The 16,592-nt window shown below is 38.2% G+C and overlaps 1 protein-coding gene across 2 annotated transcripts in view; it reads right to left on the bottom strand.

The window, feature by feature from the left end:
* Positions 1-16,592, bottom strand: part of LOC310717156 (receptor-type tyrosine-protein phosphatase mu-like) — a 228,007-nt gene that overhangs the window by 129,220 nt on the left and 82,195 nt on the right. For both annotated transcript variants that reach the window (XM_083524861.1, XM_083524862.1), the window contains exons 4-6: positions 10,176-10,254; positions 4,911-5,026; positions 2,163-2,337 (exon numbers count right to left, since the gene is read on the bottom strand). In XM_083524861.1, coding sequence (XP_083380987.1) covers positions 2,163-2,337; positions 4,911-5,026; positions 10,176-10,254 — 370 coding nt within the window. The remainder of the gene's footprint in view (positions 1-2,162; positions 2,338-4,910; positions 5,027-10,175; positions 10,255-16,592) is intronic.

Here is a 16,592-nt window from a genome sequence, read left to right as displayed (position 1 = left end):
ACTGAACTCGTTAATTGTCATTAGGTAGGAGAGCCTGACAGCCTGACAGCATCCCAAAGTGTCGTACTGCATTTGTACAATTTTGTTGTAGCGCTATCTTCATTGTAAAGCCAAACTCGGGGACTACCTGTATATCATACGTTTCTTCTTCAAAGAAATCTAATATGGTTGCTTTCGCCAAATCTCTACTGACGCTCCGTTACAGTGGGAATTCAGAGCTTGGCAAGATCAAGGAATTGCCCTGGTGGTTCCAGCCTTCTATTTGACATTGACAAATCCTAGGAAACATTGAGCTTTAGAATGTTTTTATGGCCTTTTCCAGATCCGAGGGCCTATAGGATTGTGATGGTCTACACAATATTACATGGACTTGATAGCTTGGTTTTCGGTCTGGAATGAAAATGGGGAATCTTTTACACACAGGTGCCTTTCCAGGTTCGGTTCTAGAGACAAATTAAGATAATCTAGCAAACAGGATGCACCCGAGCTCAAATGAAAGTGCCGCAGCCACGGATTTTATGTAAACGAGTACTAAGTGCAGTGAGGTATTTCGGGTTTTAATAAATTGTAGACACTGTATTGATGTCATAATAAAATGTCTGTATAAATTAATAAATTTTCTAACCCGCTATATTGATGTTACTTATTTTTGATGGCTTGTATTTGGAAGACTCACAGATCTCTGACTATGCTTATCAATAACAAATCAGCTTTCAAACAGTTTTAGCGTTGTACTCTGTCACATGGTGGCTAAACGAGGTGCTATCAAAAAGTTTCGAGACTTTTGTAACTCGCCAACAGATGGCAGCACAAGGCCGCATGCATGGTCACAGGGTGCACCGACATTCATAAGTCAGTGTGCCAAAAGACATCGTCCAGTGTACATCAGGACATGGACGATGCACTGATATACACTGTGCTACCGGTGCTACTATTATCACGTGCGTTACCACGTCTGCTATTCTGGCCGCGTGCATCCTCTGTCACCGAGCTCTCCTCACACGCGAGTTTCTCGCTGGAAACAACATGATCTCACTTCCACACCCATACTACTCGTGTGGATTCGCCTTCTTCCCAAAAAATGAAGATCCAGCTCAAAGGTCGCCCGGATCGCAGGCGTTCCTTGACACGCTTCGAAACGAAGACTTTCAGGACAAATTCCAGAAGTGGCAGGAACGCTGTGAGCTCTGTATTGCTGTGCAAGGGGACTATTTTGAAACTTATTGATACCACCTCATATGTGCAGCAGTTTTGAAATATATATTGGTTTAAAGCAAATAGATAAGATCCTTTTGTAGTTTGGCTCAAGCATGAGAGCAAGTCTTTGAAAATTTCTACAAGCGTCTCATTTATAACAATGTACCTCCCACTGCGCTGTAGGGAAGCTAGGATCTAGTTTGTTCTGTTGTGTGTGTGTATGTGTGTGTGTGCGTGTGTGTGTGTGTGTTTATACCCCTACAGATTAACAAAAATGTCCTTGTAGACGTGTGATGATCCATACCACTTTAACACTTTAAAAGCATCAGGAAGAATGCAGAGGCAGACGCTGTTTGACTGACATCTCTCTGTGTAGACAGCTGGGATTAAAGCAGTCAATCACCTTAAGCTGCGAGTCCATAAAAAAAGGCAACAAACTACGGGGGCCATAAATTCAATTCGCCGCTCGTCACGAAGGAGAAAGAGAGAGTGGGGGAAAATTGAGGAGGAGAAATATTGAAGGCCATTACCCAGCTCTAGCGGCTACGGGAGAGAGAAGGAAAGGTGGATTTAAAAGCGGGAGCCTCTATAAATTCATATCAACTGACTAGCGGAGGCCTGAGCCGGACAGCCTACTGTACATCAATACACGGCCTTTATGTCCTTCCAGAGGGGATAACACTCTCGGTCAAGGACAGCACTCGTAAAGACCCGCGCATGCACGCGCATCAAAACAAAGAGAGTGCGGGCTGTTAACATAAAATGCGCATCAATCATCTTCACAGCCTCGTCAGCCGACACACTCTGTGTCACGTTCTCACACCCTGGAGAAAGTTCGAGACTGATATATTGCTCTGTGAATAGCAAGTACACCCTTTTAGTGTTTTGCTGAACTTTTTTCTTTTTTTTTTTTTGCTGGGTGCTTGAGAAAGTATGAGAGTGTGCGGTGTATGACTTGGACTCACGTTTGATGGTCAGTTCTCCGTAGTTGGACACGCCTACTCCCTTGGTGGAATGGACTATGCAGCGGTAGCGACCCGAGTCCTGCTTTGTGGTGTTCACTACGTCGAACATACCAATGAACCGCTGGTTATTCCACGGTTTGGTGGCCTTCATTGGAGCTTCTCGTCCACCGATTCCCTGCAGCCACACACACACACACACACACACACACACACACACACACACACACACACACACACACGCACGCACACACATACACACAAACATGCATAGCCTGCTTACTGAAACTGAATATTTTATTAATTTTGAGTCATTTATTTAAATGTGTTATATACATTATATAGACAAAAGTATTGGGACACCTGACTTTTCCAAGCATATGTGGTTCTTCCTCAAACTGTTACACAACTTTATAGGATGTCTTTGGATGTGGTAGCATGAAATTTTCCCTTTACTTCAACTAGGAGACCCAAACCTGCTCCACAAAATTCTGATTTACATGGTTTGGAGATAAATTAGAACAACCCCAGGCCTCCTAACGTCTACATCACCACCTGACTTTACTACCACTGTGTCTGAATGAATCTCCACAAATCTCCACGCTCTAAAATCTAGTGGAACATCTTCCCAGAAGAGTGGGGGTTATAATAAGAGTAAATATGGACTAAATGTGGAGTGGGATGTAAAAAAAAAAAACCACGTACCATTGTTATGGTCAGGTGTCCGCAAACATTTGGTCTGTAACTATATATTCACATACACATAAAGACATGGAAATGTTTGTGTGAGCATCAGTTTGTCGGCCTGTCAGCCACATCTGTGCAGAAGTGCTTTAGTCTGTTATTGCGTTCATGGTAACATATTTGCGTGTTTGTATTCTTGGCTGAAAGTTTTCATTTTCAATCATCTCTCCACCGTGTGTGCGACTTTCCCCAGCTGTCACCCAGCGTAACAGGCAGATGGGGGCCATTTGTTCACTGGAGATCTTTCTTCATTACTGTCATCGGGGGACTTCACTTAATGTTTGACTTTCTTTCGCCGGGTAATGAGGATGTGTTTATTTAAATGACTAACTACCTGGCAGAAGTCCTGCACACACAGAGCATCTAGAAACAGAGCGTGAGTGCGAGAAAAACAAAGAACGAGACTGGAGATGTCATTAATGTATGGCAGGGTAGAGTATAAACTAAAAAAAAGACAAATTTGCTGGTGAATTATTAGCAACCTGTGGTGGACAATAACAAAGTAAATGTAATTCATTACTGTACTTAAGGAGCTTTTTTGCGTATCTGTATTTTACTGAAGTATTTCTATTTGGGGAGACGTTTACTTTAATTTTACTACATTTCAAAGTCTAATACTTAACTACATTTTGTGAACTCAGTCGTATTTTTCTAAAAAAAAAAATAAAACGTAACTGGTTAAACACGCAGCAAGCAACCAATCAGAGTCGAGTGCACGCTCCGTTTTAAGCTTGTTTCGATTGGCGCTTGGTGGAATCTACTTATCACCAACATACAGTTCAGCACCAGTTCAACAGCAAGCAGAACATTTAGAGAGGAATAAATGATGGAAGAAACTCCAGACTCGAACTCGCCACAACACCCGTGTCTTTATTTGCAATTTTATTTAAGTAGTTGAAATCAGAGTTTGACTCATTAATATCATTCTATCAATAGGTAAAGCAAAGAGTCTTATGAAAAAAATGATAATAGGAACATTATAGACATAATAAATAAATAAAAGGATACTTTTTTTTAAGTACAGTTGAAGGCAAATACTTTTGTACTTTTACTCAAGTGAAAGTTTGAATGGAGCACTTTAATATTATTTATTATTTTCCTATAAGACACGATGTTTAAGGGTGTCAATGTTTTAAAATTCATTTCACTGGCGGCTGCATAGTGAAGAAGAGAGTTGGGAAAACGTGTATAGCTATGTGATGTGTGACCTTGCCATACCTTGCAAGAGAGAGAGAGAGTGAGAGAGAGAGTGGGAGAGAGAGAGAGAGAAAGAGAGGGAGAGTGTGTGATAGAGGCTGTGGTTTATAAAATGCCACACTGAAAACTTGATGAGGCATTAGAAAGCTTTACAAGCTCCATATACAAGATGTAGAGGTGGGGTGCAAAGAAAGCAAGAATGAAAAAGGGATGAAAGACAAAGGAGGGGTGAAAAGAGTTTCCTGTCTGAATAAGACGAGCTCGGTGTGATGTGGTCCAGCCAAGCGAAACAGGTAAAGGTCGAGTTTGACCTCTACCTGTTTGATCACTGCTTGATTCTAATTGGTCAGAAGCTGTGGATGAATTTGAATAGTATGGTTGATATTAATGGTAATATACAGAGGTATGTATGGCTTCTAGTTCACGTAAATAGTCGGTGTGATAAAGCACAAACAGTCTCTGTGACGTGTAGCTGGGTCTCTACTGTGATGAAAGCAAACACACTGCGAGCACCGAGAGCAACATCTCGACCTATTTACCCAGAACACTGTGATTAGGCAAATGCTCAGGTGGGGTTGGAGCTGGTGTAAATAAGCCTGATATCCCAATAGCTAATGTAAACCACATTGGAGAAGCTAAGATCAGCCCTCAGCTAATATTAATATTTATAGGCGGCTTTGAAGCTGTGGCAAAATAGCGCATTTGAATTTTTACATTAGTTTCAATGGAGAAATGTGTGTTTGCAAGAAGTGTGTGTGTGTGTGTGTGTGTGTGTGTGTGTGTGTGTGTGTGTGTGTGTGTGTGTGTAACCTGCAGCCACAGGTGAAAGTAGTCTCTCCATTCTCCGTTGACGGTGCAGTGGAAGGTGGCTGTCTGGCCTGCGTTCACCTCCACTCCTTTGATATGGAGGAAGTGTGGCGTCGTCACTGCACACAAAAACAATACAAACACTTTCCGTGTTAGCGAATGAATTAAACAATCGCTTTCATATCTCTGTTCTCCAGTGTCTAAAATGGTACTCTGATACCTACTCAGGAAATATATAATTCTTTACAATATTGCAATGCATTGTGGGATGTCAGAAGTAGACTAGACGTTCTACACTAGGCTATCTTTCAGCAAAACTGCCTACAGAGGAAACAGGATGTGGATTTAGGCATACAGTTCCTTATAGCTACACTTTAAATACTACCATGTGAGTGTCATATACTGTGCATCCGGAAAGTCTTCACAGCACTTCACTTTTCCTACATTTGGTTATGTTACAGCCTTATACCAAAACGGATTAAATTCATTATTTTCCTCAAAATTCTACAAACAATTCCACTGTGCTCATTGGGATCTTCAATGCTGCAGAAAGTTTTCTGTACCCTTTCCCAGATCTGTGCCTCAATACTTTCCTGATACACTGTACAAATAAAGTAAATATAAAGTATTGCTAACTCAGCCCATAACCCCTTACCCTGTAGCTGTTCATGTGACTTGTATCTATTATTTGAATAAGGACATGCATTACTGCATTAATTTTTTTAGACGTGTCTCGCTTTGCACATTGTTTACAGGCACCGGTTTGTCGATTGCCACTTATTTGGCTTCTATAAACACCTTACAGTTGAATCTTTTCCATAAACAAATTGGATTCACACAATAACAACATTTAGAGGGACAAACAAATGATGCCACATTTGTTTTTAATGTAATTAATCCAATGATGCTCTCAAGAAAATTAATAGTAGACAGTAAAAGACAGCATAATAATCAAGTGTAAAGAATATTAATTTATTTATTCTACGCTTATGTCTCAGCACTGTTGAATTCTGGTATCTGATTGCTGAAAGGTAAAGGTGCTTTATAATTGCCACATATACGTACTTAAAGCACAGGAAAAATTTTTTTCTTTGCATATCCCAGTGATATTAGGAAGCTGGGGTCAGAGCAGCTATGTTACAGCACCCCTGGAGCACAGAGGATATAAGGACCTTGCTCAAGGGCCCCAAGAGTGGCAGCTTGGCGATACCAGGGCTTGACCCCCCGACCTTCCGATTAGTAACCCAGAGCCTTAACCATTAAAAAGTGTAGAATAATTTTATAATTGTTAATATGGCAGTATATATATATATATATATATATATATATATATATATATATATATATATATATATATATATATATATATATATACTGTATATATATATGGGGATGTTTATGCAATGTGAAAGTATCGTCTTGTCATGTGGTTGTATTTGATTTATAGTTGCCAGTGTTGGCAATAAAACTCTTCAGGACATAGGAAGATAATCGCAGAGTTTACATTTACGGTATTTGGCGGACGCCCTTATCTGAAGTAACTTACAATTTTCTCCTTTGATATCACCCAAATGAGGATGGGTTCCCCTTTTGAGTCTGGTTCCTCTCAAGGTTTCTTCTTCATAACATCTAAGGGAGTTTTCCTTACCACAGTCGCTGCTCATCAGGGATAAATACACATTGTTCACCTCAACTGTTAAATTCTGTAAAGCTGCTTTGAGACAATGTTGTGAAAAGCACTATAAAAATTAACTTGACTTGACAAGTGAACAGTTGAGGGTTAAGGGATTTGAATTCAGGACCTTCAGATTAGAGGTCCAGCGTCTTACCCACTAACAGCACGCTCCTGTCATGTTTCAGTCCGTATTTAACTCTTCAGCAGATTTAGGAAGTCATTTTAGCAGTTCATCTCATACCAAATAAAAGGTTATTGTATTTTTTCCTGTACCTTCTGCTTCTATTGCTCATTATTAAGAACATCTGCCAAAAAAAAAAAAAAAACGTGGAAAAATCAATGTCTTAGCTTTTTATTTTTGCATCAGCTAGATTGAAATCCTATTACGCTATTCATAGTCCGCTAATACAATCTCAAATCTCAAACTCAACAGATTGCTCTGTGATACTTTAATTAGTCTATCTCCGCCTCATATATCCGAATCAATATGCATTTATAACAAGAGACAATCTCTGGGATGCAGTCCCATGTAAATCAAGTTATGAAACGCAATGTTTGATTACTCGTCTCGGGCGGAAATCAAGTCGCGGTGACCTTGAGTCGATACGTGAGCCGTTCTTCAAAGACTGTAACGCCGTTAATTTAATCTCTTCCTCTCGCTCATCTTCCCTTGGCTCAATATTTCATCAGTTACTTTTCTGTTAGAAATAGCGTTGCTTTTATTACTTTGACCCACCGTACTTTTCTATGGCAGGTTGCCTGTAAACTAGTTCTCTCTTCAGTAAAGTATTTTTTTTTTTCTCTTTAATGATAGATAGACCCCCTGTAGTGTTAATGGCACCTTGGAGTGAAGGCAGCCATGCCTTCTGCTTTCATGCATAGGAAATGAATGCGACTTTTTTAAATGTAAAAAAACAAAACAAAGGCCGGTTCCATCACTCAATTTAACGCTCAGAAAATCAGCATTAAAGCTTGGAATAATGAAAGCTTTACTCAAAATTACACTGACTAGATCTTTGACTGATCTGTGGTGATAGTAAGTGTCATACTTTTACAGGCTCAAATGTGTGCTTCCTAGCAACATGGGTCTTTGGAAACAGAGCAGAGACGAGGCAGGTTTTTGACCATTTAGGATAAAAAAGGTAAAAAAGCGTTTTTTACATTATTATAATTTTAAACAGGGATCCCAGTCTGACTCTGACGCCAACATGCAGATTTTTACCTTCAGATTTTTTTACCTGAATTGTGCCTAATGAAATATGTAATAATAACAATATGTGAATTATTTAGGATATCTACAATACAAGCATATATTGTTGTAATGTATGGAGGTCCTACCCATTCAAACTTTATTGTTTTTTCTAAATATATCTAAGGCTGTTTAATATTCAATTTGTGGTCAATTATGTCAAGATACACTATATGGACAAAAGTTCATTCACCTGAGCAAGGAGACCCAAACCTATTTTAACTGAAGATATAATTTACTATCTGTCTGTCTGTCTGTCTGTCTGTCTGTCTGTCTGTCTGTCTGTCTGTCTGTCTGTCTATCGATCTATCGATCTATCGATCGATCTATCTATCGATTTATCTGGCCGTTAACAATTAAAGACTAAATGTGGAATAGGGTGTCCTTATATGAATCTTCTGGTCAGGTGATTATATTTCTCTCCAGTGTGGCCTGTCATTTGCACTCGCACACCTCCAAATAAAACTTATTAGAAGTAAGAAAGTCATCCCCACTTTTCCCAGTCTGGACAAAGTACATAAGCACCAGAATGTTACTACTCAATCTGCTTCTTGCCTTTCCTTCTCAAAGCCATAACCAGTGTTTATTGGTGTGCAGAGACTCTAAAAAGAGGCTGCTAACGCTCTTGAAAGAAATGAGTATAGTTGAATTTACACACTTATTCTCTAAGTACAGCCGGCTGTGAAGAGCGACGAGGACACATTCTCAGACAGAGTGCTTTGCCCAGTGTGAATTTAGATTTATTCCTTCCAGTGCGAAAAAAAAAAAGTATATCGTTAATTTTAATTCCTTCTTTTACATTAATGTGTTTAATGTAAAGCACTTGTATCACTCTATAAAATCTGCTCATCTTTGAGGGAACGAGTGTTAACTGAACCCTAAACTGCATCCTACAGTACAAGAATAATCTGAGAAAGCTGTAAGCCGAATGGACCGGAAAAAACTGAATATGACAAACTTTAAACTAGGTCCTGTTTCTGTATTTATGTTCATACAGTTTCCTTAAACAGACAGTATCGATTAATAACCAAAAGTAATGTTAATAATTAAAGCAATGAGCTCCAGTCATCATTAAGAGTAAGAACAAAGTAGTAGTACATAGAAATAGTACAGACCTATTGTACAAGGAACTGGTTATATGTGTGTGTGTGTGTGTGTGTGTGTGTGTGTGTGTGTGTGTGTGTGTGTGTGTGTGTGTGTGTGTGTGTGTGTGTGTGTGTGTGTGTGTGTGTGTGTGTGTGTGTGTGTGAGACAGGGGGACATGATTGTAGACTGCAAAAAGGGACACCTTCTAAAAAATATGGCTTTGTGATTGTGAATTTTGAACCTACCTTAGAAAATTGTTCCTCTAATGGCATTTTGTGTGAATAAATAACCAAAATGATTCATCTTCAATAAAGTGCCATTACTTTACTTGAGACACTGTCACCATGTGATCAGGACGTCGTAGTAAACTTTTATTCAGGTAAAATACAATTAAAAACGGTCAAATTTGACCCTGTAGACACTTAAAAAAACAAAACAAAAAAAAAACAAAAACATTTTATTCTGTTAATTCTGTTAATGATAGACTTCATACTAATGCTCAGCTTGTGACATTAAAATGAATGAGAAATAGTTTTTTAAATGTCAAGCAAAAGCCTCTAAAGCAACACAACTGGCTTGGGGGATGAAGATTAGAAAAAAAAATTCTCAAAGCAATTTTTGTGCACAATAATAAAGAATCGAGGCATTTTTATTGCTTGGGAACCTTTAGTGTTATACCGTGATGTCTTTAATGTGGGTCTTCTCTTGGAAATGTCATGTCTAATAAGGAACAGTGTCACTATTTTCAGTGACACACTTTATTCTAAAATAAAGTGTTATCATTGTTAAGAGTGTGTTAACATTACTGACATGCTGAAGTTATGCCACAAATTTTGCTCTCAATCGTGCAACGTGCTCCCGAGTGCAGATCTATTTTGCATTGTGTATTATGGCCATGTGTTCTGGTTTGTCTTTTGACTTGTTATGATGTTATAGAGTTCACTTGAGCCTCACTTCCCTCTCCCTGTATAAATCTGGTTTTGAATTGTTTTGCCTGCCTTTTCCTTTTGATAGCAGATATGCCTATTCCGATTTTATCATCCTGGACCTCCTGCATTATCAGCTCCCATGTGACTAATTCCATATAGAACATAAAGCATAAGTTAGTACCAGGATGTACACATGAAAATTTGTTTATGTATTCTGTAGATCTATAGAAAATAGACTGATATTTTTCAGGATGTCTGAAAAAAAAAAATAGAACAAATTGTTGTTAAACATATATGTGTCTGTTTCATCATGGAGGATTTGCCCTTACTGCACTGATGGCCTTGGACAACGACATCCTTGATAGCCAGAAAACCACGCTGGCCTGAGGTCACAGCTTCGAAAATGATCTGCAGAGGAAAAAGAAAAGGCCATAACCACAGTGATAAATGAACACACCTTTAAAATGTGACATACACACACACGGGCAATGTGACGAAATATAAAAAACAGGGGGGTTGTCACAGAAAGGGTTAATCATGATCTGTAATGTCAAATTAGCAGGACTTAAAGAACAGGATAGACAGCAGAAATATAGTTTAAATACATATATATAAATATATAATGTAGCATGGAGAAATCAATCTACATATAAAATATTGCTCACAAATTAACCGTCACTTTCTAAATAATACTTTTAAAGTATAATTATATATAAATAAATAGTTTTTTTACAGATGCAAATAGGTCAAAAATGATGCATCACTATACAAATGCAACTTGTATCTGATGCACACTTTTTTAAATCGATGCATCTCATCTTTATCCTTTATGCTGATATATGTATATATGCATCTCACAAAAGTGAGTACGCCCCTCACATTTCAGCATTCATTTCAGTATATCTTTTAAAGGGACAATACTATAGAAATGAAACATGGATATATTTAAGCGTAATCAATGTACAGTATACATTTACTGTCCTCTGAAAATAATTTAACATGCAGTGAATAATTAAAAAATTGCCGGCAACAAAAGTAAGTACACCCTATGAGCTAACAGCTATAGCGTTGTGTAATGATGCAAAGCCACATGTCCTATTCATCACGTTCATGTTTTATCTGCTTGACTGGACCATACAAATTTGTGTATCTCGTATTAGAGCAGTTAAAATTTGGTGCTTTGAGTACAATTCTCTCATACTGACCACTGGATGTTCAACATGCACCTCATGGCAAAAACTCTCTAAGATTTAAGAATTTGTATTGTTGCTCTCCATTAAGATGACCGAGGCTATAAGAAGATCTGTAACACCCTAAAACTGAGTTACAGGTTACAGTGCAGTGGCCAGGGTCATACAGAGGTTTTCCAAAAGGGGTTTCCACTTGAGTCCTGTGCGTCAGATGCACAAAGTTTAAAAAAAACAGATGCATGATTGCTGCAGCATTGCTTTAGAGGTTGCAGAAGCAGAATGTCAGCTTGTCAGTGCTCAGACCAAACGCTGCACGCTGCAACAAGTCAGTTTACATGGCAGTCACCCCAGAAGAAAGCCTTTTCTTGAAGGCAACCTGTCTAAGAGCATGACTTACTGGAACCATGTCCTGTGGGCTGATGAGACTAAGATAAACTTGTTTGGTTCAGATGGTGTCCAGCATGTGTGGCGACGCCGTGGTGAGAAGCACACAGAAAATTGTGTCTTGCCTAAGTCAAGCAAGGTGCATCATGGTCTGGGGCTGAATGAGTGCTGCTGGTACTGGGGAGCTGTGGTTCAATGAGGGAAACATAGATTCCAACATGTACTGTGACATTCGTGAACGTGAGAACGTGATGCCCTCCTTGCAGAAACTGGGCTGAACGGCAGTTTTCCAACATGAAAACGACCCGAAAGACACCACAAAGATGACAAGTGGCTTGGTGGGAAACGTGAAGATAATTAAGTGACCAAGTCTGTTTTCAGACCTGAACCCTTTTGAGCACCTGTGAGGCATCCTCAAGCGGAAGGTGGAGAAGCGCCATGTGTCTAACATCCAGCAGCTTCGTGATGTCATTGTGGAGGAGTGGTAAAGGATCCCAGCAACAACCTGTGCAGCTTTGGTGAATTCCATACCCAAGAGGATTAAGGCCATGCTGGCTAACAATGGTGCTTACACAAAATGTTGACACTTTGGACACAGTTTTGACATGTTCACTTAGGGTCTACTCATTTTTGTACTCATATAGCATTACATTTACATTTGGAGAAAACTTAGGGGTGTGCTGTTATGAACAACTCTGTGGTAGTAACAGTGCATCTGCTTCACTGTATGGCGCATTGTGTGCAGGATTATCTGAATGTCTCTATGAGCTAATCCTATAAAACAGGATCTATACCCTGTGGACCTCAGCCAAATTGTTTAAAGACATTCCTTTAACACTAAAATAAAACACAGCCACTCATACAGAAAACATGTGGCATGACACATGTGCAAGTACAGTCGAGGGCTATTTTTATATGGTGTATTTTATGCATTCATAATCATATTTTCCCATTAAAAGTAAACAGTAATTAATTTAAAGAAGTAAGCGGAAAATTTCACTGTCTACAAACACTGTCCAGAGCTACAACTATTTTAAATACCATAATGTCAACAATCTTTTCAACATAAATATAAAAACATTCAATATAAATATATAGTTTTTATATATATATATATATATATATATATACTGTATATAGTTTTGTAAAAGAACCCATGCACCCAGTTGAAAAAAAAAAAACTGATCACAGACATGTCTCCTTTTCTGGGTGTGGTGTATCCTAGCTATTCCTCAGCTACAGTAGTAACCCACAGCATGCTCACATAACACACTGCTCTTTCAAAATACACACCCACAAGCAGAACCACTATTAATTCCTGCTTGGTGCATTCATATTAGATCTACAACCAATTCCAATAATAGTTTACTTACATTTGAATCACGTGTCTTCTTTTAAATCCAAAACCCAGTTGCTGTTTGGTCTATAATATGGTCCTTGCCCTGAAACACAATCTAATTGCACTGTATCTATTTCGAAATGGCTTCCAGAGCAAACTGATCTGTCTGTTTGTCTGTCTGTCTGTCTGTCTGTCTGTCTGTCTGTCTGTCTGTCTGTCTGTCTGTCTGTCTGTCTGTCTGTCTGTCTATCTATCTATCTATCTATCTATCTATCTATCTATCTATCTATCTATCTATCTATCTATCTATCTATCTTCAAAAAACTAACACTTACATGATTTTATTCTTTATTTAATAGTATCATTCCACAATTTAAAAAATCAGATATAAAGTTCAAATTTAATCATAATTATAGAGGTGTAAAGACTTGATTCACTCTTTATTTTTTTTTATAAAACCGTGACAAATTTTTACAGTTAAATTTCCGAAACAAAATGCACTGCAGCCTAATATATATATATAAACAAAAGAAGAGATCATGTGTCCACAGTTCTCTCGCATCCTTGATGTGACACATCACACTACATGGTACAGAGTCATATTTTTGCATCATCATGCATAATGGCAGGATATTAATTATTTATTTTTAAACTAATTATTATCTGTTATTTCTGGAAGGAAATTCAGGAAGCCAGTGGCTTTTGGTTGCTGTCTGACACTGTTATTAAAACATGGCTCAGAAAAAAAAAATGACTGAGCCACTCACTTAGGCACATAATATAACAGCCAGCCAGTGAACAATGTGTCATTTATTTAAAACGAGCAACAGTCTTCACTAAATGTGGCCTCGATATCATTTATATTATCTCCATACTGTAATTAGCATCAGAAAGACGAAAGAGGGCATCTGATTCAGCCTGTACCAGCTAATAGGAGTGAAATGGTCTGGATTTGTTGCAGTTTTGGACTCAAAAGTGTGATGATGCAAAAGAAAAAAGAAAGAAAAAAATCTTTAGATTCAGAAAATCTTTGCACCCTAAAAGTAACAATCTGCTCCGAATGCATGGCATAAACGATTAAAAAGTTTTGGTGTGCATCCTGACTTCAATTTAATTAGAATGGAGAAGATGGAGAAAGGCACAGAATCAACCCCATAATTACAAAATAATGTCCAAAGCACCAGGTGGTTCGTTCTGACAATCACTTGGGATACTGTGCAATTAAAGCTACCTATAATTACTTTGACTTTGCTATTAGGCACGAATCTATGGAGCACTGTCTTCATTCTTGTCTCCATTCACTAAGCAGAAATCATCACTTGCTCTCGGCTGGTGAAACCTTTCACAACACTGAACATGATGCGTAACTTTCTGAGGAGACCTGACATGTCGTCTAAACCTTCTGAGGGAAAAAGGTATAAATATCAAAATCTGCAGAAGCCTTTTGGATACAGTAATATTACTGGTCAAAGCCTATGATGTCAGACATAAAGATTCAAAGGGATTTAAATAAAAACATGGATCTCCTACATGGATATAAACAGTGATGTAAATAGAAGGAGGACTACAGTAATTCTGCAACTAGAAATATAAATTAGGACTGGTTGCAAAGAATAAATGCACGAGTGAAGGCTGTTGCTTTTACTGTATGTGAGTCATTAGTGATCAGCTTATGGGACAAACAAAGACCATGCATACTAACATGTACTTTACATAAACATTACATAATGCTATGTGCATTTTTTCATCCTTAGTTACAGTGGTTTAAATCAGGACACCAGATTATAAAGATATTTCAGCAAATAGAACCAAACAAATATAATTATTGGCCTTATAGATGTCCCTTATAGGGACAAAAAATTTTTTGGCTTGATGCTCAAAATCCCATTCCTCATTTAGTCTACACATGCTGTAATAATAATCTTCACTCTTCTGGAAAGATGTTCCACTAGATATGAGTATAATTGTGGTGATTTGTGCTCATTTAGCCACAAGGGTATTAGTAAAGTCAGGTAGTGATGTAGGTTAAGGAGGCCTGGGGTGCACTCAGCGTACCACTTCATCCCAAAGGGCAGAACTCAAACATACACATTCGAAACTCAATTCAATTTTACATTACATTACAATATAACTGTGTTCATGCTGTTTTAAACACTTACTCAACTGCTGCTGTTGCTGTTTTGCACACATTTCAAACTGCCACCAACTGCTGCTAGTATAAGTTTATTATAAGAACTGTATCATATTTACATGTAAACTCTTCGTATACAGTTCTTATATTTTTCGCACATTATACTGTATAGCATAATATACAATCTGCGCTATTTTGTGTATATGTGTTTTTCACTGTGTCAGCTATATATGATGATGATGACAATAAAAGTTTCTTGACTTGACTATAAAGCAGGCCTCGCACAAAAAAGCCTCCAACACAGGGCTTTGTGCACAGGGCCACTGTCATGCTGAGACAGATTTGCGTGTTCTTGTTTAAAGGAAAATGCTACTGCATCCAAAGACATCCTATACAATTGTGTGCCTTTAACTTTGTGGTGACAGTTTGAGGAAGACCCACATATGGCTAGAAAATTCTAATGTCTGATACTGTATATCAGTGGTCCCCAACCCCCGAGCCAGTCCGTGGGTCAATTATGCCGCACAGAAAGAATACATAACACATGATTTCCGTTTTATTTATTATCTGATTCTGAACGATGTTTTATTGTGGAAAATTACCGGATTTTCTCCACCACATCTGTCTATGACTCATGCATTTTTGATGCATGTCATGATGCTCGCCTCGTTCACGTCTTACCTCCATCCGCTACCTTCTTAAGGGGCCGCTCCGTCCGCTAACACATAATACATTACCGCTAAATTGAAACCCCCAAGCTAGCAAAATGAACAAAAAACAACACAGTGGATTCACTATTCATATTTAGAAAATACCAGTTTTTATGCCGGTCATATCATTTTATTTTGTTGCATTTAACCGGTCCGTGGCACAAAAAATATGTTGGGGACCTCTGCTATTGATAAATGGATGTATAAACAGATGAATCGTATCTTAAGTTTGTGATCTAGCAAACCAGTGTTGATTTATTCATTGAAAGAGACTGGATATGGGCGTCTGCTAAATGCCGGAAATGTAAATGTAAATGTAGTATCACCCATAGTAAAGGCTGTGTGAGAGAAAAAGTAGGAGTGGCTTTATATGTAATGCATGCTGTGTAAACATTACATCATTACAGCAGAAAAAAATACCAGAAGCCGCCTCTGAGTCGAGCATTAGCATTTAGCCAGAGTTTTTTTTTTTTTTTTTTGGCTTAATTACTCATCAGCGAGGTCAGGAGTGCTGCAAACCTGAAGTCGGACTTATTAACTGTAACTAGGCTCATTCTAAAATGTAAACAGAATTTTAATAAAGTATGTGTGCATGTGCTCTGGGGTGCACAGTAGCAGCGATGAAATGCTTACAGAATTTTTGTAATATAACAACATATTGTATTTTGATAATATACATCTCTGTTACTATTTTAAAAGTGCAGAATAGACAAAACTAGAATTCGCCCGAGAAAGAAGTTTTGTCAGTCAGGTTATTATGCATGTTATGCATATTATGCACAGTGCATGTAGGGGGCGTGGCCTCATTAACCCTGTAGCAAGTGTGCTGTGTGCATGTGACTGATGAATGTGCAGAGTAGAAATTGAACTTAAATCGCATCAAATCTGGCTGTTTGAACCAAGATTGTCTTTTTTAATTAGATTGTTTTTTTCAATGATAAGTTCCCAGATATTGGCTAACCAGAAAATTTGTAAATTCCAAGTTTATTCCC

The sequence above is a fragment of the Silurus aristotelis genome (genome assembly GCF_946808225.1).
Source record: "Silurus aristotelis genome assembly, chromosome: 22".
Lineage (NCBI taxonomy): Eukaryota > Metazoa > Chordata > Actinopteri > Siluriformes > Siluridae > Silurus > Silurus aristotelis.
The sequence above is the reverse complement of the archived record's forward strand: the minus strand, read 5'-3'. Positions and strand labels throughout refer to the sequence as shown.